At 41.7% G+C, this 24,769-nt stretch overlaps 1 protein-coding gene across 4 annotated transcripts in view; it reads left to right on the plus strand.

Moving 5' to 3' along the window:
- LOC140726641 (short transient receptor potential channel 6-like) overlaps positions 1 to 24,769 on the plus strand; it is a 138,272-nt gene that overhangs the window by 104,838 nt on the left and 8,665 nt on the right. For 2 of the 4 annotated variants that reach the window (XM_073043272.1, XM_073043271.1), the window contains 3 exons: positions 5,184 to 5,379; positions 18,795 to 18,998; positions 23,457 to 23,540. In XM_073043272.1, the coding sequence (XP_072899373.1) occupies positions 5,184 to 5,379; positions 18,795 to 18,998; positions 23,457 to 23,540 (484 nt within the window). Of the gene's footprint in view, positions 1 to 5,183; positions 5,380 to 14,547; positions 14,591 to 17,883; positions 18,999 to 23,456; positions 23,541 to 24,769 lie in introns of those variants that run through there. The other 2 variants (XM_073043273.1, XM_073043274.1) reach the window with 2 other exon arrangements.

The raw sequence follows: 24,769 nt of genomic DNA on the forward strand, positions 1-24,769 counted from the left end.
CTGGAACTGCTTCACAGCCCTAATGCAGTGATCACACTAATCCGGTCCTTCATCAGCCTGATCTGTATCTAGATGAGAAGCGCCTATCCAGAAAGCCCTCATGTGAACGGAGCTTGGTGGTGTGGTCTCAGATTGCTAACGACTGCCAAAGATCATTAATAATTGAAGGCATTTAAAACATTTCAGAGGTAGTAATTAATGAGTGAAGAACAAATGTAGTTTAATCATTTTCAAAGTCTTATAAATTACTTAAAATCAGTAAGGTAAATTAAAATAACAGTCACCTGTCTGACTTTAATTAAGTGGTCAGTGACCTCATTCAAGTGATTGGAGCTCTCTGTGGGATAAAGCTGCGGAGTTAGGAGTTCCCCTGTCCAGCGGAAAGATGGATGTGCTGGGATTCTACATCTCGACTCTGCTACATGTCCTTAGGCACACAGCTGTGGAACTCTCCAGAGAAGTAACCATGCTCCAGCCCTACTCTTTCTTCTCAAGGGTTAACAGAGATGACCAGAAACGTTTCTTTTCTGCTTTTAGTAACTATTCACCTGTCTGTAGGTATTTCCAGGAAACATGAAATGGGAATTAATACCTTCACATAATGATGAAAGGGAAACAATATACTCTTTTACACTTGCAGTTTGAAATAGCTCAGAGGCAGGAAGATGAGTGAATTTGATCCATGTTTTAAACAACAGGTTTTATTGATGATACTTCAAAAAGGCATTCCAGTTATTTATAGAATTGTTGTTCTGTGTTAGATGCTGGCCAAGATAAATGTACCATCGAGATAGATTTATGGCATTACCCATGTGCGCACAGCATACACGGGTGCAGAATATTGGGAAGACAGTCTGCCAGCATTTGGACAAAAATATCCATTACCCTAACTATGATGGAGGAAATTCTGCTACAGTATATGTTGTACTCAAATGTAGTAAAACTTCTCTGTTCAATGTCTAGCGGCTAACATTTAATTGTCTCTGCTCCTCTTTTGTGCCCTCATGTAGACTCATTAATTTCTTGTCATCTTTAAACAAAGGCCAGTTGATTAAAGCAGAGAAACTTCATTCATCCTCAGTCTTTGCTGCCATCTTTAGATTGCTGAAAAGGTGTTTTCATGATTAATCATCTTAGAATGTAATTGTACAGTGATTAAACTGATGGACATGGAATTAAGTTGTTTTATACTGTGGTGTTGTACTGATTTTCCCGTGTTAAAGACCAATCATTGTTTGAGTTATATCATCTTGAGCTACAGTTAGATCACACCTTGATGGAAATAATTTGTTAGTGCAATACATGAAGCAACAATTGTAGAACTGAGGAGATGTACTTTTTGTTATCTTTGTTCTTTAACAAAGACACACTTGCATGGGTAAAAGCTAACAAGTCTTCATTCAGACACTCTAGAAATGGGCTTCTAGCTCCACGCTTTAGTGCACACTCCCAATACACCCACGTCATCTCTGATTTCTGGTGAACCACCTGCGATGCACACTGGGAACTGAAGTTCTTTATTATGTACACACATAATGCATCTTTCCCCTTTAAAGCATAACAAACACAATACCATGTCCTCAAACCTGCAAGAGAAAATGCTTTCCAACAAAATGTCAATTGTAATGAGCTTTTCAACACATTTCAACACATTCAACATAGCCCAGCACATCACACAAACCAATCTTCCATCCTTGGACTCACTTTACACTGCATGCTGTCGGAGCAGTGCTGCCAGAATAATCAAGGACAAGACCCACCCAGCCAAAACAATTTTTGTCCCACTTCCCTCTGGGTGAAGGTTCAGGAGCATGAAGATACGTATGGGCAGATTTGTGAACAGCTTCTTTCCAACTGTGATGAGACTGCTAAATGGATCCTGACCCGGATCTGGGCCATACCTTCCAAATATCTGGACCTGACTTGCACTACCTTACTTTCCCTTTTCTATTTTCTAATTATAATTATAATTTAAATTTTTATTATATTTACTTCGATTTGTACTTCAGGGAGCGCGAAGTGCAGAGACAAATATCACTGTGATGATTGTACGCTCTAGTATCAATTGGTGGCAATAAAGTATAAATTATTTACATTAACTTCAATTGTAATGAGTAAATACAGTACCCCCATTCACTCAGCCACTCTCAATCTGTCTATGGTGGCTTAATGATCCCTTTTGGACTGCTATTTGTTTCCACAGGTGTCTTGCTTTCACTTAATACCAGTGTCCTTTTGAAAACTCTGATCTACGTGTTCATTTCTTTCACATCGTTGCCAAGATCCTATCTGTTAGTCTCTGTTCTTGTTCTTGCTGTGTGGCCATAATTCACTCCACATGCCTCATAATGGAGCCTTGAACTACATCCGTGTGATCAGTAAGTCTTTGCCTAAGTTCTAACTGAGTCTGTCTCAACTTGCAGAGTTCCTTCTGTTGGCTGCATATCATAGATAGCAACTCTCCTGTTGGTTTGTGTTGAACTGTTGTTCTGATCTTGGGGATTGTGGTCTCCCCATTTTCCTTTTTATTTTTCCTCTTTAACTTTGGAGAGGAATTTTGGGGATATTTTTGATTTCCAGTCTCTAACTGGAAGTCGATGAGAGACAGACTTTGAACCACAGCTGCTTGATGTGGAAACAAGACTAGCAACTTCTTCATCCCAATCACTCTGTTCAGCACTGGCAGTCTCACTGCCAGGCTGGTGTAGCTGGTATGGATGTCTATGGAAGGTGGAGTTCTCGTGTTTCTCTTGCATAACCTCTCTCATGGATACTGTTAGGAGTTTCTCGAGTAACATTGGGTAAACACCCGAGCCCATCAAAGACTTCTGTGTACTTTTGAGTATTGCCTGGTCACCTTTGTTGTGTGAAGCCACTACAAAAAAACTCTTTACACCAAGTTGAGCCTTTTGCTTGCAGTCAGACCTAATATTGGCTGTACTCACTTTCCAACAATCAGTAGCTGTGCCTTAAGTGCCGTACTTAAGTCCCTTGTACTTGAAGTTCACTATACACCGCCCTTTTACTGGTACGTTCTCTCCAGAGTAGCCTGTCACTTTTAACTTCACTGGGTAAATCTTGCTCTTTACTTTGAGAGTCTTGTAATCATTCATGGATAACAGATTCACCTGGGCTCTGGTGCCAAGCTTGAATGGAATTACTGTCTCATTCACAGTCTCTGGAACAATCCATTCTGTTTCACCAACACCAGCAGTCTGCAGAGAATCTACAAAAACTTCCTCCATTTTCTCAGCAACCTTATGCACCTCTCTTGGTAGCTTTGCAGCACTTTGTGAAATGATTCCTTTCCTCAAGATTATTGCAGAACTTTCAGTAAGCAGGACACTTCTTCGGGATATGTCTACCTCCACATTTGCTGCTTTTACTGTGTTATGCTACCTCTTCGTTATGCTGTTGTTTTGTGAAACACCTTGTGCTCTTCCCCTTTGCTTTCACAGCGTGCACTGTTGTTTCTGCCGGTGCAGCTCTTTAGCTTGTGCTTGTATGGTCTCCGCTGCCCTACACATATTCACAGCCTTTTCTAAAGACAAATCTTTTTCCCGGAGCAAGCTTTCTTTCAGCCCGTTATCTGGGATTCCGCAAACTATTTTGTCTCTGACTGGCAAGTCTCTCAAATCTCCAAGCTGACAGGACTTGCTCCATGTGAGAAGGTCAGCTAAGTTTCGGTCAAAACTAACACCTTGCTTCTGGTTACAGAAAAAATAACTTAAAGTGTGATGTTTTTACTTGGGACACAATACTCCTCAAATTTTGCCATCGAGTGTTCAAAGTCAAGGCTGCTTCATCAGTTTGAAAGCTGTTACAAATGTCCAAAGCATCTTCGCCAATTGCGTGTAGAAAGATAGACGCTTTCATTTTCCCTCCATGCCTCTGGCTCTACTCACCGCTAAATAGCTATTGAATTGCTGTTTGAAGTGTTTCCAGTTATCATTTGGGATGCCGGTGAGCTTGCAGAGCTGTGGGAGCACTTAGGTTGTCCACTGAGGGAATTTTTAGACCCTCACCTCAATTTCATAGAAACCTTCATTGATGCACCATCAATAACTCTCGGAGACGTGAGGCGAGATATCGGCTTTTATTGGCTGGAAGAAAGAACAAGCAGCAATTGACCACCATACTACATCCTGGAGACTGAGGCCGGGGCTATGTCTCCAATCACCTTTATACCGGGGTCTGTGGGAGGAGCCACAGTCAGTGGGAGGAGCCACAGGAGCAGTCAGACAGGTATATGTAGTTCACCACATTCATGACAGTGTGCTCTCTTGCTGGCAGCTTTACTCCATTGGAACCTAGCGTCTCTTTCTTAGTTGCTTGCAGCATTCAGTTACACTTTGTATTTAGGCCTCACACCTACTTCTGACACCAAGACACACTTGCATGGGTAAAAACCAACAGATCTTTATTTAGACACTCTAAACACGGGCTTCTAGATGCGCACTTTAGCTTGCGCTCCCAGTTCACCTACATCACTTCTAGTTTCCAGTGAACCACCCGCATTGCACACTGGGAACTGAAGTTCTTTATTACGTGAACGCATAGCACTGATCTCACTGACTGTGACTATAACATTTACATTTCTTTCCCTGAAAGCTCAGCATCTAAATTTGGTTAGTATACTGATTTTGTTGTCCTTCTGCATCCTGTTTGCTGGGGATATTGACTGGTTACTGAACTTCCCCTAGGCTTTTTAACTCTCAGCCTTGTGAGCCCATTACAGGTTACTTTCAGGTTCAGTTTCAGGAGATTTTCAGCTGTAAATGTGAAGATCATTGTTCCTAAATATTATTTCAGTCAGCTATTCATTTTGCACAACGATTCCTGAAATGGGCAGCCATTGCAGGATACCCTTGTGGCCATTCCCCTCAATAATAAGTATGCTACTTTAGATACTGTTGAGGGGGTTGACTTACCAGGAGCCACAGTGACCGGCTCTCTGGTTTTGAACAGAAGTAAAGAAGACTACAATAGTGATGGGCCAAATGACTTAATTCTGCTCCTATATCTTATGGTCTCATGATCTTATGGTAAAATGAAGAAATTTAACCCAAATAATCTTGAGTTTACACTGCAGCATTTATCATATTTAATAAGGAACTAAAACATTGTTTATTTTCAATTGATATACTGAATGGATCAATTGATATTTATCATTTCTCTTGCAGTGTTGAAGAAAGCTTTAAAACTCTATTTTGGGCTATTTTTGGATTATCAGAAGTCAAGTCAGTGGTCATCAATTATGATCACAAATTTATTGAGAACATTGGCTATGTTTTGTATGGTGTTTACCACGTGACAATGGTCATTGTGCTTCTAAATATGCTGATTGCGATGATTAACAATTCATTTCAAGAAATTGAGGTAAGTTCTCAATTCTTACTTACTGTGTATGATGTTGTGAATGGTTTTTAAAAAAAGTATAGTTCACAGTTGGTTGCTGCGCTGAAAATTTGAAATATGACATGTAAATTTGTCCTCTGTAACCTCTAAAGACTATGTGAAAAAGTGCATTATGTCCACATTATTCCTCAGGAATAGGGGCACAGACTTCCATGGAGAACCAGAAGTCACGGATACCACTAAGGCCACTGGCAATTACTCTGAGGCTTAAGTGACATACATGGTCAAAGCTATAAAGAACATTGAGCTTGTTTGTAAATTTGAGTGTGTAAGTTTCCATTTCAACTGTAAACAGTATCTACTCACCCACATCTGACTCTTGGTGTTCTCAATCCTGAACCCAATGCCAGTACTGGCTGCATCTGCACTCCGGTTTCACACTCTCGATCCTGTCTCCAGCTCCAAAACTTCTCACAATACTGACGCCAAAGGTTCTCAACCCTGAACTCTCAAGTACACTCACCCCAGTCAACAGATAATGAGCACTTAGTGTATGTGCATTGCAGTCTGCTTTCAAAATTTGCCTTCACTGTTTCCAATTCAAGTTTGAATTTTGATTCTAATAGCTCTGAAATAATATTCTGAAGTTTATTTGAATGTAAATTCCTTGTTGTACAACTACCTTCACTCAGTCGAGCCCTTAGCAAGTTCCATCATATTATTGCCACAATTTGAGAAATGGTTTCTTGTGGTTAGATTGTTGATTACTTTTGGTCTGTTGCTCACCATTGAATTTAGTGTGGCTTTTTAGTTTGATGATGAATCACTTCAAGAAACTGTCCCCATTATGTAACAGTAATTTGCTATAAAACTTGAACTGATTTGCTTATACTAATCTAAATGAAGATTAACATTTTCTGTTATTGGCATCCAATTTTTTTGCATGCCTCCCTTTTTAATTTTTCCACTATAATGGTAATAATTTTACCATTTATTAGGTTCTAGGTGCTCCTTAGATAACTACACAGTTTGCATGCTGACTTACCTTTACTAAGCTCTTTTCTACTATGTTAGCTGCATATTGCTGTCCTTTCTGAGGACCGATAGCCTTGAACATGAAAAACAGTAGTGTTTGTCCACCACCATTTGCAACTTCAGTGTGTCTCAAGGTATTTTACAACCAAATGAGCAGATGCTTAACCAAAGCTGTCAGTTGTGCTTCATCTGATAGCTTACTAATCAGAGAGTCATGCTTCCAATTCCTGTCCAACATCTGTGAATATAAGCCTGGATAATCCAATGAAAGTTGGTAATGATACATGGATAATGATGTTGTCTAACAAACGAGATTCCTTCTACTGTCTCGGGGGATTAAAGGAATCACACAGCAGTACTTGAAAAAGAGATGTTATACATGGTGTACTGACTAAAATTCATCCCTCTATTGACAGAACAAAACATAATTTCTGGCCACTATTGCATGGTTACTTATGGGAGTTACTGTATGAATACTGCTGCTGCATTCCGTACATTACAAAAATGACTATCAGAGGTTCTAAATATTTTTGATATCCTTCCTGTAGGTAGATGACCAGAACTTCTCACAATACACCAAATACGGTCTCATCAGTGTCTTGTACAACTTCAACATGACATCCCAACTCCAGCATTCAATATTTTGACTTATGAAAGTCAAGGTGGCGAAAGCTGTCTTTATTATTATTATATCTACCTGAGATGCCTATAGATCTGAATTTCCAGATCCCCTTGTTCTACTGCATTTCTCAATGCCCTACCTACCGATCACTATGTAAGTTCTTTCCTGGTTTGTCCTTCCAAAGTGCAACATCTCACACTTGTCTGCATTAAATTCCATCTGTCATTTTTCAGCCCATTTTTCCAGCTGTTCCAGATCCTACTGCAAGCTTTGATAGCCTTCTTCTCTGTCCACTACACACCAGGTTTGGTATCTTCCACAAATTTGCTGATCCAGTTTAACACATTATCATCCAAATCATTAATATAGATGACAAGCAACAATGGACCCAGCACTGTGTTCCTCGTGGCACACTAACCACCGGCCTCCAGTCTGAGGAGCAAACATCTACTACCCACCTTCTACCCTTTACTGCTAAACCAATGTAGAATCCATTTTAATACTTCATCCAGAATGCCAAACAATTGAACTTTCTGGAACAAGAAAAAATATGCAGATGCTCAAAGTCCAAGCAACACACACGAAGTGCTGGATGAACTCAGCAGGCCAGGCAGCATCTATGGAAAAGAGTACAGCCGACGTTTCAATCCTGCCAAAGGGTCTCGGTCTGAAATGTCAACTGTACTCTTTTCCATAGATGCTCTCTGGCCGGCTGAGTTCATCCAGCATTTTGTGCGTTTCTTGAACTTTCTGGTCCAGCTTCCTAAGTGGGATCTTGTCAAAGGTCTTGCTAAACTCCATCTAGACAACTGCATTTCCTTCTTCAACTTTCCTGGTCACCTTCTCGAAATACTTTGTAAGATTTGTTGGATATGTCCTACCACAATAACAGCCATTTTGACAACTCCCAATTGGGCATTATCTGTCCAAGTACTTGTATGTCCTGTCCCTTACAATACTGTACCCTCCACTGGCATCAGATTTACCGTCCTGTAATTTTCTTACTTATTCTCAAGGCTTTTCTTGAACAACAAAACAACACCAGCTATCCTCCAATCCTCCGGCACCTCACTCATGGCTAGGGCCATTTTGCATACCTCTGACGGGGCCCCTCCAATTTCTGCCCTAGCTTCCCATAAGGTCTGGTGGGACACTTTATCGGGGCCTGGGGATTTTTCCACCCTAATTTGTCTTGAGACAGCAAATACCTCTTCTGTAATCCAAAAACAGTCCATGAGGTCAATACTGTTTTGCTTCAGTTCTATAGGCTCTGTTCACCTCTTGTATAATTACAGATACAAAAAATCCATTTAAGATCTCCCCCATCTTGTTAGGCTCCATGCACAGAATACCATGTTCACCTTCAAGTAGACCAACTTTGTCCCTGACTATCCCTTTGCTCTTAATATATCTGTAGAAGCCCTTGAGATTCTCCTTCTCGCTCTACTTGAGTAATCTCATCAACACACACAAAATGCTGGAGAAACACAGCAGGTCGAGCAGCATCTATGGAAAAGATGAAGGCTCTCAGCCCAAAACATTGACTCTTTACTCTTTTACATAGATGTTGCCTGACCTGCTGAGTTCCCCTTGCATTTTGCATGTGTAGGTGCTGCAGATTTTCTCTTGATTGTGAAAGCAGTCTCATGCTGCCTTTTGCCCCTACTGATTTTGCCCCTTAGATGTTCTGTTGCATTTCTTACATTCCTCTAGCACCCTATTTGTACCTTGCTGCCTATACCTGCTATGCATCTCCTTCTTCTTAACCAGGAAACCAAGGTTCCCTAAACATGTTAGCCTGGACTTTTATTCTACCAGGAGCATACAAATTCTGTACTCTCAATATTTCTCTTTTGAAGGCCTTCCACTAACTAAACATTCTTTTGTCTGAAAACAATCTGTCCTAATCTACTCCTGCCCCATCCTTTCTGATGCCATCAAATTGGCCTTTCTCTAATTTAGAATCTCAACCCAGGGACCAGTTCTATCCTTTCCTATAATTATCTTGAAACTAATGGCATTATGATCATAAGGTTCTATACACACTACTGTCACCTCCTCTGATAAATGATCCTCTAAATATTAATTAAGGGAACTTCCCTGAACGCATTTGACAAAATGTATCTCATCCAGCCCTTTTACAGTATGTGAGTCCCAATCAACATGTGGAAAGCTAAAATTACCTATCACAACCTTATTTTTCTTGCAAATACCTGCTCCTCTTCTATAAAGTTGCTCCTCTAAATCCCACTGACTGTCTGAGGGTGTATAATATAATCCCATTTATGTGGTCATCCATTCCTTATTACTCATTCTGCTCATATAGATTCAATGAGACCTCCATTCTATCCTATCTGAACGCTATATGACATTTTCCCTAATGAATAATGCCACTTCCCACCCCCTTTCCCTTTATCACATCTAAAACAATGTAACCACGGAACAGGGAGCTGCAAGTCCTGCCCCTCCGGCAACCGAGTCTCACTCAAAGGTACAATATCATGATTTCATGTGCTAATCATACTCTAAGATCATCTGCCTTACCTGCAATATTCCTTACATTGAAATAGATGCAACAAAGAGCATTGGTTCTATCATGCTCAACCTTTTGGTTCCTGACTTCATATGTAGGCTTTTTGTCTATTTTTCCTACCACCACTCCACTACCTGCCCAGGCACTCTGGTTCCGATCTCTCCCCACCCCCATGGTGGAGATCTTCCAGGAAGCAATGAGCAGCCTGATCTTGCTGGTTGCACACAATTGGGAATAGGTAGCAAATTCCAAGATGTTCCAAACTGTGGATCGGAGGCAGGGCCCCAGATGATCGGCAAGGTCTGCATACTGTAGTAACTCATTGACATGTTAGTGGAACTCACCAGTGAAAGGCTGTGGCAATGATTGGGCTTCTGGCTCTAGCTCATGGGCTGATGGATAAGGAGTTTGCTTTAGTACCTTGTTGTCACTCTGGGTTATCTCTCAGTATTTTCCAGGAAGAACTTTGTTCACATCACTGAGCAGCTTCCCAGCTGGATCCTTTTGCCAGAACTTCAGTCAAAGTAAGAGACAAGTAGTCGTTTGTGTCCTGGCTCATCTGACCATCTGTGTAGCCAGTATCTCATAAGATACGGAGCTGGACGCTGCAGCCAGGATCTGGAGGCCCTGAATACTGAGCATCCCACTCTCCCTCCTGTCTGTTCTGCTTCCTTCGACTCAGACTCCTGGTCTGGGGAAGTTGTGAACAATGACTGAGATACCAGGCCGCAAAGAGACTGTGAGTGGTGGCTCAGTCATATTGTCCCGGAGACACTGTGAGAAGTGACCGAGACATATGGTCCAAGACAGATTGTGATCAATGGGTCAGATAGTTTGCTTGGGAGAGACTGAGTACTGTAGGTGAGATATACCTCCTGGGAGAAACTGGGATCAGTGACTCAGACGCATGACCTGGGAGAAGCAATGAGCGCTGACTGAGGCAGACAATGGACCTGGAGCTACCATGAGCAGTGAGTCGGACATACGGCTAGGAGAAACTAAGAGCAGAAGCTCAGTGTCCGTTGGATCTTGTGCAAACAGAGTTGCAGTGCTCTAGCATCCGTTTATTGCTTAAGCTCTGTATCCATCCACAAGTTACTGATTACCTGCTGTTTGTCCATTGTTGCTATGGAGTGTCTTCACAGAGAGTTATCAGGCTGAGACCAGGCTGAAACCTCTTCATACATGTTTTAATTAGATCTTTTAGACGTAAACTACATGTGATGAGAAATTTGGATAAAGATATGCAGAAATTGTTCTGTGTGGGTCGTTTTGCCCTCCCTCAGAGGGCAGGGATTGGCATTTTCCATCACCTGTTTCCAATGCCAAGAGCTCTTTTGAAAAAGAAAATCAACAATTATGCTTATTAAACTGAGGTGATGTATTTGACCTGAACATATTAATTACTGGATAAGGCCAGTTCTAAGCTGCAGCAATCACTAGCCATCTGGCTCCAGCACTACCGTTCACAAGGACAATTCTTGAATCTCTTCAACATCATTCTTTCTCAAACAGGTATGAATCTTTTAACCTGTTGGTTTGTTGCAAACCTGTTGAAAAAATATTCGTGTTATGCTTTATAACTCCAAAAAATAATCAAAGAAAAACAGAAGAGCCCAGGAGAATGTGTATACTTAGTGAGGCATGCAAAAATGACATGGTGATGTAATGGCATAAGCCATTCATGTACCTCTTACATTTAACTTGTAATGAATTATGTAAACAACAAAGAATGCTTAATTAAACAATACATTTAAAATATAACTCAAATGTTACTGAAATATTAAAGACACAATACTCCTCCCTGCTGAGCTATAAGTTTCAACTCCATATAGAATACATCTCAAGTCATCCACAGCATAGTAAATTTTAAATTGTCTCATTCAGGACTAGAGATATATTTGTGTGGAAGATTTCTTACTCTTATAGGATAATGTCTTTCCTGACTATGGGGGTCATTCTGCTTGGCAGGGGAGACTTGTAGCAGTGAAACAACCGGGTCCTCCTCCATGGTGGTTGTAGGAGTTCACTCTAGTCCTGCAGGAAGTGGTTCTGACAGCTATGGATATCTGTCTTTCTTCTTTTCTCAGCTTTTCTCTCTGGATCTACATTAATCTTTGCTTCTCTCCTGGTCCTACCTCTAGACACCTTTCTTCTTTAACAATTGACTCTGCTCTCCTCAACTGATTGACGTGTCATCTCCAGATAACATCAGACACAATCTACTCTGTGTAGGAGAGTGTTCTACTTCTGTCCTTAATCTTTCCCTGTATCCATTTTTGACCACCTCTGTAGTCCCTCATCAGGATTGCTTCTCCAGGAGTGAAAGATCGAACCTCCTTATTTGAGGAACCCTCAGTTTGTCCTGCATACACTTTCTGAGATTAGGTTTGAGGAGATCCAAGTGCGAGCACAAGGAATGATCCAGGAAGAGCATAGCCAGTGAGTTGTTGGTTGTGGAGTATGTTGCATTGCAATATGCAAGGAGAAAGTTGGCAAGCTTCTGATTCTGTTTCAGTGAGTGTGTTCTGCTGACATTACAGTACTCACTTTAGACTCTGGACAAACCTTTCCGCTAAGCCATTTGGGTGGTACAGTGCAGATGTAATGTCTATTCCATTCATTTTCAGGAATGACTGGAACTTTTCCACAATAAACTGTGGTCTATTGTCATCGACTAAGGGTTCTGGATCACCAGACCTTGAGAAGTGGCTTCTGAACACATCAGCTAGGCTGTAGTAGAGGCTATTGAGAACACATGCCCATGTGCACTTTAGCAACATCCACTACTACCAAGAAATCTGAGCCCATGAATGATCCTGCAAAATCCTTTGCCAGGAAAATGCAGGCCATTCCTGGGGATGGAGAGGCACTGCTCCTGGAATCCCAAACAGTGCATGGGAAGCTGCTGACCTATGCCAGGCCATCATACAGAGCTTTGAGCCAATGCTTTCATTATGATGTTGCCTGGATGACCAGCATATAGCCCCTCCAGCACTTTAGCTCTCAGATCCACCACTGCTGGCATTTTCTCAGCACACTTGTGCAATGCTTGTGCATCAATGGTGTGACCGCAGTAAGTGATGCTTGGTTTAAAGACTCCGCACTTGTTGTGCCATTCTCCGAGCCCATAATAATCTGATCCTTTTAGCACTGTCTTGAGATTTTGGAGATTGTCCTTGTTAGCCTCACTGGTAACAGTGATGTCATCCAGATAACACTGAGTGTCCTTGGCAGCCTTTCAGTACTTGGTCCATTGTTTTCTGCCGGAGTGCCGATACTACTCCAAAAATAAGCCTATTATAGCGATAAAGCCTTTTGTGAATGTTTTATGGTGAGAAACACTTTGGACTCTTCTTCCATCTCCATCTGTAGGTAGCTCCCTGCTAAGTTCACTTCGCAAACCTTTCTGGAGGATAACATTTCAGCAAAGATATCTTCTGTTGTAGGCAGAGGATATTGATCTAATTTCAGTACTGGAATTATGGTGACCTTAAAATTGCCACAGATCCTGACAGCCCCAATTTTTCTTCGCTACTGGTATCACTGTCATTGCCTACGGGCTCCACTCAACCTTGGAATGAATTCCTTCAATGTCCATGTGATCTAGCTCAGTGGCTAATTTATCTCTGATGGTATAAGGAACCACACATGCTTTGTAAAACTTGGGTGTGGCATTTTCATTTAACACTGTTTTATCCTTGATATTTTTGAGTTTTCCAATGTCATCATTAAACATTTTGCTATTTCTTCATCCAGAACCTTTCTCAATCCTTTCAGTTGACTCTGTTGAAGGGATGTGGCATGAAAATGGTGGCTGGATCTCCAGTTAGTTTGTAATTGTCTCAGCTAATTATGGCTCCACAATGCTGGCCCACCTACTTTAAATACATACAAGCCAATGTGGTTCATTCATTTTTGTATTTCACTGTTACAATGTCATTCCTGCAGGAGTAATCTTTTCTCCAGTATAAGTTCTTAGTTGGGTATCTGCAGGTTTCACTTCAGTATCTTTGAACTGTCATTCAAACTCATTTTGTGGAATGACTGAAACAGCCGAGCCAGTGTCCAATTCTATTTTAATTAATTTGCTGTTCACTTCTGGTGGAAGCCATATTCCTTGACTCTGGTTAGATTTCACATTGTAATTCTGAAGACCTGTGTCACTCTCATCATTATCAGCTTTTCATCAACAGCATGCAGATCCGTTCGCTTTGAAACTGAAAATTGACTTTCTATCTTTTTCTCTTCCCTGTGGAGTCCATTTATTTTTGTCTGCTGAACATGCTCTTTGTATGTGTCCTACTTTGTTGCACTTTCTGCAAGTTTCATCCTTAAATCTGCATTGATCTGGTGTATGTGAGCCCCTGTCACAATAGTATCACAATTTATTTGGCTAAGCAGGTGTCTGTTTAGACTTTGCAATTTTGTTCACACTCACTTTCATTCTTGACTGCAAGTCAATCACATCTCAGGCTGCTGTTTCCAGAATGTTATCTTATAAGTTTCCACAAACTAAATGATCTCTCAGTGCATCAAACCCATCACTGAACTGACAATGCTTGGCCAATCTCTTGAATTCAGCCACGCATTGTAAGCTGAAATAGATTCCCCTTCCTTTTGATTCCTCTTATGAAACTTAAAAGTGGCCTGCAATCAACAACTGTTTCAGTTCTAAATGTTCCTGCATTAATTTCACAATATCACCCAAGCTGATTTCGGCAAGTTTGCTTTGAGCAGTCAAACTTCTAAGCAAACTGTATACTTACTGCATATTACACTCAGCAAACCCGGCACTCTCATTTCACTGACTACTTGTTCAGGTCATTCAGTATATATCAGCCTGTTGTCTTTTGTGCAATCAGATGCATCTATCTTTCTGATGTTGCCAGATCTTTTTCTTATTTACTATTATCATCACATGGTACTGTTTGTGAACCCATGAATTTCAACCATTTTTTTGCTTTTGTTTACTTGATCGTCTGCTCACTTTCCAAAGATAAAATATTGAGGCACTTTTTTGAAACTCAAACATCTTGCTGCACTTCAACAGGTAGGTAGACATCTTGGGTTAATTTAAAAATTTACTTGTTATGTTTTGTAACTCCAAAAACTAATCGATAGTAAAACACTGGAGCCCGGGAGCACATGTACACTTCAATTTTCTTTAGTGAGGCATGCACATATGATGTGGTGGCATAATGACATATGCCATTCATGTACTTTTACATATAACCAATAATCAATGATATAAACAATAAGGAATGCTTAATCAATCGATATTGCCGAAACGTTTATACACAACAATTTTCCTGTTTTATTTTACACAGGTCTTATTTCTAATTTAATTCAGTTCTGCATTTACTCATTGTAGGGTTAAACCTGTTGTCTGCTTTTTCAAATTAATGCATTATTTGATTAGTTTACACCTTAACCCTTTCCTCTTCAGGAAGCACAACTCTATTAACATCCCCATTTCTTTCTGGACACCAGATGCACCCAGTTCCCTCCACCACCACTCTCCTCTGTCTAGAGGAACTTGTCCTCACTCTTAATAATTTTTCCTTTGGCTCCTCCCACTTTCTTCAAACAAAAGGTGAAGCCATGGGCACTCGCATGGGTCCCAGCTATGCCTGTCTTTTTGTCAGCTACGTAGAACAGTCTATGTTCAAAGCCTACACAGGTGTCCGTCCCCCACTTTTCCTATGCTATGTCGATGTTTGCATTGGTGCTGCTTCCTGCAAACATGCTGAACTTGTCGACTTCATCAACTTTGCCTCCAACTTCCACCTGCCCTCAAATTTACCTGGTCCATTTCTGACACCTCCCTCCACTTTCTCAATCTTACTGTCTCTATCTCTGGAGACAGTTCATCTACTGATATCTATTATAAACCTATGGACTTTCACAGCTGCCTGGACTATACCACTCCCCACCCTGTTACTTGTAAAAATGCCGCAATTCCTCCATCTCCACCGCATATGCTCTTAGGATGTGACTTTTCATTCTAGAACGAAGGAGATGTCTTTTATCAAAGAAAGGGGCTTCCCTGACTCCACCATCAATTCTGCCCTCAACTACATCTCTTCCAGTTTACATAAGTCTGCACTTATCCCATCTTCCCACCACCCAACCAGGAATAGGGTTCCTCTTGTCCTCACCTACCATCCCACAGCTTCTGCGTCCAGCACAGGATTCTCTGGAACTTCCACCATCTACAATGGGATCCCACTTCTGAGCTCATACTTTCCTCTTCTCCACTGTCTGCTTTCTGCAGGGATCGCTCCCTTGTCCATTTGTCCCTCCTCACTGATCTCCCTCCTGGCACTTATCCTTGCAAGTGGAGTAAGTGCTACGCCTGCTCTTACACCTCTCCCTCACAACCATTCAGGACTCCAAACAGTCTTTCCAGGTGAGGCGACACTTCATCTGTGAGTCAGCTGGGGTGGTCACATACAGTGTCCAGTGCTCCCGGTGTGGCCTGTTGTGTATCGGTAAGATCGGACGTAGATTGGGAGACCATTTCGCCAAGCTCTTATGTTCCATCCGCAAGGTGAAGCAGGATCTCCCAGTGGCCACCCATTTTATTCTGTCTGGGTAGTCTCCAACCAGATGGCACGAACATTGATTTCTTGAATTTCCTATAAAGGCCCCCCACCCCTTCACCATTCCTCATCCACTTTTCCCTCTCTCACCATATCTCCTTGCCTGCCCACCACCTTCCTCCCTCCCTCCCTGCTTTTTCCTCTTCCATGGCCTCTGTTCTCTCCTATTGGACTCCCCCTTCTCCAGCCCTGTATCTCTTTCACCAATCAATTTCCCATCTCTTTACTTCATCATTCCCCCTCCTGGTTTCACCTGTCAACTTGTGGTTCTCTCTCCCCTTCTCCACCTTTTAAATCTACTCATCTCTTTTTCTCCAGTCCTGCCGAAGGGTCTTGGCCCGAAACGTTGACTGTACTTTTTTCCACAGATGCTGCCATCTGCAGATTTTCTCTTGACAGTGTCTGATCCACTGAGTTCCTTCAGGAGCTCTATATTGCTCCAGATTCCTGTATCTGCAGTCTCTTGTGTCTCCAAAGAATTTTGTAGCTGGAGAAGGGAAATCCTACTTATTTTGGTGATCTGGATAAAAAGAGAGAATATTGGAAAACTTAGTGCATTTGTGGTGAGAGAAATAGGACTAATATTATAGATAGGGTGTTTTTAAACTGCTCAATGTTAAATATTGAAGTTTGAAAGCATATCAACTGCTTTCAGCCTGGCTGTCAATCTGAACGTGAGCTAAGCTACCAATTACATGTTCCATAACTAAGATCACCTGGTTTATCTTGCATTACATTACCTAGTCCCAGTTCACCTCCCAATGAAGCCCTTGTGCAAGCTTTAATTCCTTCCTGACATTACAACCTCAGTACATTTCCTGGACACCTGCCTTGATTCTAGTGTAGATAAATTTTAGGCCACTGAAACCTTTTCAGCATTCAAATTGCCTATTGTCTACTCTTTGTTCTTGCAACTTTCCTTTGGATGGGGGAGCAGCTGCGATGACTCTAGCAGACTGTCACAACCTCAGCTAGTCCTATAGGAAACAGGATAAAATCTGTGGATGCTGGAAATCCAAAGCAACAGACAAAAATGCTGGGGGAGCTCAGCGGGCCAGGTGGTCTCTAACGCTTGGTGAAATAAAGAGCTGGGAAGTTGATTGGTAGATAAAGTGCTGGAGGAGGGGGTATTGAAATGACTAGCTGCCAGGTGATCCCGTTTTAATTGCAAGACTGATTCACTGAGCACTTAATGCTCCATCTGCCAGAAAAAGTGGGATCTCCCAGACGCCACCCATTTCAATTCCACTTCCCATTCCTATTCTGACATGTTAGTCCATGGCCTCCTCTACTGCCCCAATGAGGACACATTCAGGTTGGAGGAGAAACACTTTATATGGTGAAGGTACATATAAGGTAGTTACAGGAAGTTCAACCTTCAACTTGAACTTCCTGTAACTACCCCTTCCTTCACCATTCTCCCATTACTGTTCCTGCCTCTTACTTTGTCTCATTACCTGCCCATCACCACCCTCCAGTGCTCCTCCTTCCTTTTCTTCCATGGTCTTCTATCCTCTCCTATCAGATTTCCCTTTCTCCAGCCCTTTATCTCTTTCACCAATCACCTTCCCAGCTTTTTACTTCACCCCGTCACCCAGTTTCGTCTACGGCCCACCACCTTGTACTTCTTCCGTCACTCCACCCACCTTCTTACTCTGCTTCCTCATCTTTCATTCCAGTCCTGGTGAAGGGCTCTGCCTGAAACGTCGACTCTTTGTTCTTTTCCATAGATGCTGGCTGGCCTGCTGAGTTCATCCAGCATTTGTGAGTGTTGCTTTGGTCCTACAAGAAGGCGGCTGGAGAGGGGGCATTGGCGGTGATGGCTGTACCCAGCAGGCAAGCCAAGTCACTGATTCATCCCAATTTATTTCTGGAAGCTGTTTTGGTCTAGAGCAACTGTAGTTGATTTCTGCAAGTTTTTTGCTTCAGGAACTGCTGCCAAGTAGTCTGAAGCTCTTGGTGTCAAGATCACTACAACCCTTTGAATCCAGAACATTGATATAACGTTCTGATATTAGATTAGAATAAGCTAATATTCTAATCTGATATTAAATCAGAAGATTTTCATTAAAAGATATTGCCACCATCTGCTCAGTTTGACAGTGCAAGTCACTGCAACACCTTACAAATAATTTTTGCGGAAGAATAACAACAAAATGGCTGAAAAAATGACCAGGGCAGGTTCAGGATCACAAGAGTTTAACTGATGCAAAAGCAGAAATGCAGAATGAGGTCGGATAGGGGAAAGGTTAGACTGAAAACATCAAACTCACACAAACTGGGAGAACTCTAAACCAAACTGTAAATAACCATAAAGGAAGTTTGATTACAAGTCTGTGTATAATGATTACAGATTTCAGTTATGCTTCTGATATACTGTATTTGCATACATTTTGTTACATCCGTCATGGTATCCTTGGCTGATTCAGGGGATGGAAATCATAATTGCTATATGTGGAATGTAGTGGGATGTGACCATATAGCAATAATAATGTCATGTGTATGGGCTGGAAATAATAATTGCGCAGTGAAAACTATTAGTGTCAGGGAATTGCTGATGTTTCATGCTTTTTACTTGTGACACAGATGAATGCTTGTATTTTCCTTTATGGTAAATTATCATATTTTCTGGATTTTGAAGAATGATGCTGATGTGGAATGGAAGTTTGCCAGAGCCAAACTATGGATTTCCTATTTTGAAGAAGGACGGACACTTGCAGTGCCTTTTAACTTGGTGCCTAGTCCAAAGGCCTTCTTTTATCTTTTATTGAGAATTAAGAAGTTTCTACCGAATCTTTGGAGATGTAGCAGAGGACCGTGTCAAGAAAATGTAGAGACGGCAAAGGTATAAGTTTGGTAATTAAAACATTTACTGGATATTGTTTATTAAATAAATGTTTGATAATGTGTGCTCAATAGAAGTGAGGCAAGGAAACTACCATCTATTGCAGGCACATAGACTAAGAAAAAAATAAATTTGCAGGACTAAATTAGAACACAAACTGGCAATACAAAGTGACAAATAAAAAGCAAGAGTTACAGCAAAAGAAACTTAAAAGCAAATCAAAACAGTGTTTTTACAGTCATGTTGGGAAAACTTTCCAAACTACTTAACTGAATATGTGTTAGGGTCCGGTCTGGGGCCCGCCTTCCGGGTCTTGCTCCAGTCCGTGGACTCTGGACTCCGGGCTTTGCAGCCAGCCCTCCTGTCACATGGAGCCATAGGATCATCTTGGCTTAAGGAGGTACACCTGTTGCCTATTAGGGGGCAGGTGTTTATAAGGGGCTCGGGGACTGAGCCTAATTGTGGGGTCGTCCTGCTCCGAAGCCGGTTTAACCCGCTCTGAATCCTGTCTGTATCCTGTTCTGCCCTGGTTGCTGGACTGTTCTGTATATGCTCTATCCGGTTGATCTTGTTCCCCTGCTTCTCTCCTGTGTGCTGGTCCCGCTGTTCCGCCTTATTTGCCTTGCCCGTGCTGTCGGTTGCCTCTACCAATGTACCCGGTGTATCACGGTAGTCCTGCTGCTCACCCTGGACCCAGCTCCCTTCTGATCCCTTGCCTCCGGCGGGGATGTCCGGCCAGATTGCCGCTGCCCGGCGGGGGTTCTACCCCTTCTTACCCGTTGACTCACCCTGGACCCAGCTTCCTTCTGATCCCTTGCCTCTGTCGGGCAGATCCGGCCGGACTGCCGCTGCCCGGCGGGGGTTCTACCCCTTCTTACCTGTTGCCTCACCCTGGACCCAGCTTCCTTCTGATCCCTTGCTTCCGTCGGGCAGGTCCAGCCGGACTGCCGCTGATTCCACCTATTGCTCCCTAAGGGTTGTGCCCCGCACCTGCCCAGGTGTCCGCGCCTTGCCCAGGCCTCCGTGTTTTCCGCCTGGGAGGCGGCCCTGCCCGGGATCCATGCGGCCCACCCTAAGGACTCCTACCCTTTCCTCCCCTTGTTTCCCATGGGTTGTGCCCCGCATATGCCCAGGTGTCCGCGCCTGGCCCAGGCCTCTGTGTTCCCGCTTGGAGGCGGCCCTGCCCGGGATCCATGCGGCCCACCGTGAGGAATCTGCCTGCCTGCCTGAACACTGGGATCCTGTCTGCCCTGTCTGAACACTGGAATTCTCCTGCCTCCATGCGGCCTGGCATGAGGAATCCTCCTGCCCTGCCTGAACACTGTGATCCTCCTGTCTGCCACGAACTCTGGGATCCTCCTGTCTGCCTCGTCCAAACTCTGGGATCCTCCTGTCTGCCTCGTCAGAACTCTAGGATCCTCCTGCCTCGCCTGACCTCCGGGATCCAGCCCTGCCTGCCTTAACCCTTGCATGCCATGGCATCCCCATCCTGTCCTACCCCTAGTACTTCAGTGTCTACGTCCTGCATTTGGGTCCAATCCTGCCCCCGTTCCTGACAATAAGATACCATTTTACAAAGTAAGGAAAAAGTCGATGTGTGAAATATTTGTAATGTATTGCTATTTAGAGTAGAGAAAAGGAAAATGATGTTGGACGCCATAAGGATACTAATATTTAATCAGAGCAAGAACTCATTAAAATCACTAAATTGGAGAAAGCAGTTGTAGCATTAGCATTCATAGGTTCTTCTATATTACTGTTTAGTAGGGCAGATAACAAGTTGGAGGTCTCTATACAAATATCCCTTATCGATGGTGAACACTCAATTAGCATCAGAGAATGTTTGACATGCTCAGCAGGTCAGGAGGGATTTATGGAGGAAGAGACAGAGCCAATGACCTTTTTAGAATTGAGTAAGTGTGTAATCTGGCAGAGAATACGGAGCGATGCAGAGAATGAAAAGAATGGTTGTGGTAGAAGATATATGATAGTTTGCTGCAGACCAGAGGAGGCTTGCTGATGGCAATTGACATCCATTTTAAAAAAATCGTTTTCTTCTCTGACACTCTTTATAAACCTTCTCCAGAAACTACCAAACCTTCAGCAACCTCTCCTAGTAGATAGATAGATACTTTATTCATCCCCATGGGGAAATTCAACTTTTTTTCCAATGTCCCATACACTTGTTGTAGCAAAACTAATTACATACAATACTTAACTCAGTAAAAAATATGATATGCATCTAAATCACTATCTCAAAAAGCATTAATAATAGCTTTTAAAAAGTTCTTAAGTCCTGGCGGTAGAATTGTAAAGCCTAATGGCATTGGGGAGCATTGACCTCTTCATCCTGTCTGAGGAGCATTGCATCGATAGTAACCTGTCGCTGAAACTGCTTCTCTGTCTCTGGATGGTGCTATGTAGAGGATGTTCAGAGTTATCCATAATTGACCGTAGCCTACTCAGCGCCCTTCGCTCAGCTACCGATGTTAAACTCTCCAGTACTTTGCCCAGTAGTCAGCAATGTGTATCATCCTATTTACAAGATTAAGATTTTACAAATAATTATTTACAGACCATGCATGCACATTATCAAAATCTACATATAACTAAATACAAACCTACTTTTCTAATCATTTTAACTGCACCCCTATAATATATAGACTTGACAATTTAGTATTATATGGCCTAGGTACTGATGAGCCCTGGTTTAAGATGGGGGTGGTGATGCCCAGCAACAACTAATTGGTGGCAAAACCAAAAGAAAGAAAGCTACTGAATACCTTATTAATAATACGTTATTACTAACGATCAACATTAACAATGGAGAGGCGAGCGATGGTGGCGGCAGAAATGTTTGAGGAAAGCAGAGGCGAGTGTTGGCAGAGTCGGAGGTGCATGGGAGGCCTGGTTGAGGCAAGTGAAGGCAGAGGTGAGGCTGAAGCAGAGGCAAGCGGAGACATCCCCGAGAGCAAGAAAAGTCCTGATGTCTGATCGAATCCGAAAGGTCAGGGTGTCAGGACCGGAGGCGAGACGGGTTGCCCTGCAATGTTCATTCAGCTCTGCGCTGAACTGAGGTTATGCCTGCTCTGGCTGCAGTGATGCCTGGCTTCGCATCTGTGGTCTCCCAATGTTTACTCGGCCTTGTGATGCACTGAGGCTATGGCCTGTTGCAGCTGCAGTGATACCTGGCTTTGTATCTTTCATAAAACTTCTGTTTCTGAAGCTATTTGTTTACTTTTATTGTTTGCACAATCTGTTTTTTCTCTCTCTGTTCATTTAATGTTTGATGGACTTTTTTATGGCTTCTTTTGAGCTTTCTTTGTGTTGTGGCTGTCTGTAAGGTGATGAACCTCAAGGTTGTATAATATATACAAACTTTGATAATAAATATTTATTGAACTTTGAATGACTTCTCTGGTAAATTTAATAAATAACATGTCTCATATACCAAAGGGTTATTTTATTTGTACATCAATCTATTTATTCTCATGCAGTCTTCAATATTTGATGTAATCTTCAAGAAAGAGCAATACCCCATTAATCACTATAGTAATTACATCTATACGTTGTTGGTTAAGTATTCCAAACAATCTCTAATCTCTAAAGACTGCTGTGTGTGAACATCACAGGAGACCAGCAGTTTCTGAGATACTCAAACCACCCAATCTGGCACCATTTTGATTCCTTGTCACTTCTATATATTTCTTCTCCATTCCGATATTTGGTCTGAACAACAATACTTCTTGACCATTTCTGCATGCTTTTATGCACTGAGTTGTTGCCACATGATTGGCTGATTAGATATTTGCATTCATGAGATGTACATAATTAAGTGGCCGCAATGTAGATTTACTGGACAGATATCTACAATTAAAAGACATGGAATGATTACTCAAACTAAAACTGCACTTTCTGCTATGCAGGCAGTTATTTAATCGAAGTTTTCAAGGTCTTAAGGGGAGCTGATGAGATAAATATGGAGAATATATTGCTTTTGATTGGAGAGTATAGGCCTAGCAGGAATAAATTAAACTTGTAACTAAACATGCCAAGCATGATTATGAAAGCTTCTACTTTGAAAATGTGGTAGAAGTTTAGAACATACTGTAAATCAGTGTTACTTTGTCATCACCGTGTCAAGGGTTTGGCTTTCTCTACCAAATATTGTTGCTGGAGAACCATCACTACAAGGGCTACAGTACTGGAAGTGGAAGATAAATGCATCCCTGAATGTAATAAAACAATTGGGGGAAAATAGATATTTTTATCTTAATATTTGAAAGCAACATTCAACAACTAGATTTTTTCATAGTATTACAACTTATCTTCAAGTAATATCTCCATCAAGTTTTGAGTTAGTAAGTGCTGTGTGTAGATTCCAGATGCCAAAATCTCCAGTTAATATATTTGGCAAACATTATGCTACATCTAAACTTTTTCATTTTCTCTCCCTAGTTCAAACACAACAAACAGTCAAGTATTCCGAGTTCTGAAACTAACAGTTTACGTAGTGTCAGAAATCCACCAACAGAGTACCAGGTAAGCATAATTATGAGCAATATGAACCTTACACTAACCTGCAAATGTATTATGATCCAAGAATTTTGATGGCCTCAGATTCTGGGTATGAAACTTTCTTTCATATTATGGCAGATACCCAACAGTAAAGATTTAATTACACCTGTATCTTACAATTCCATCTTCTTTTGAATTAATTTAATATTATTAAGTTACAAAACATAACATTAGTGAAGAGGATAGAATTTTAAAAAGAACCCGAGATAGCTGACCTGCTGAAAGTGCAACGAAACGTTCAAAATAAATAAAAAGACAGAGGAACGTCGAGTGAAAATGCAGTCCAGAACATGCAGAGTTTAGAAAAGGCCGCACAGCACATATTCATTGGAAGAGAAGACACAATTGAGTTTTTTTAAAATAAGAAAGTGGAAGAATTCAGGGTTCAAGAGGAGTGAGTACTGGGTAATACTAATCATTGGAAAAAAATCAGAAATGGCTGGATACATCGGAAAGATTGATGAGTTTAATTATACACCAGGTAATTGGCTCATGTATAGTGAATGATTGGAACAATAATTTGACACAAATGAAATAGCCAATGAGAATCAAGTGCCAATTTTGCTAAGTGCAAAATTGTTTCGAAGTATAACTGCTCCAACCAAGCCAGCACAATTGAGCTTTCCTGACGTTGTCAAAGGAACTCAGGAACATATAGAACTAAAGCCATTGGTAATTGAAGAATGTTTTAGGTTTCATAAGCAGAATCAAAAAGAAGGGGAGTCCATTTAAGCGTACGTGGCTGAGTTGAAGAGATTGAGCATTGTCAGTTTGGTAATGGACTCAGTGATACACTAAGAGATTCTTTAGTCTGTGGAATCTTACAAGAATGCATTCAAAATGGCTTCTAACTGAAGTACAACTCACATTTAAAACAACAGTTGAAATCACTATCAACAGAATCAGCAGACAAAGATGCAAATGAGTTGCAGTGAGGAATGATAGTGAGTGTAATCAAAATTTCAATGACTAAACAGAAACCAGCCAGGCCAACTAATTGTGCTACAGTTGTGGCAGGGGCTCACATACACCAAACAAATGCAGGTTTAAAGGCAGAATATGCAAAAGTAGGACACATACAAAAAGCATGACAGGTAGACAAAAATAAATGGTATGCACAGGGAAGAGAAAGTGCAGTTTAAAAAAAAACACTAACCTGCCGGCTTTTGAAGAAAAATTTGATAATGATAAGA

Source organism: Hemitrygon akajei, chromosome 4 (assembly GCF_048418815.1).
Source record: "Hemitrygon akajei chromosome 4, sHemAka1.3, whole genome shotgun sequence".
NCBI classification, from domain to species: Eukaryota; Metazoa; Chordata; class Chondrichthyes; order Myliobatiformes; family Dasyatidae; genus Hemitrygon; species Hemitrygon akajei.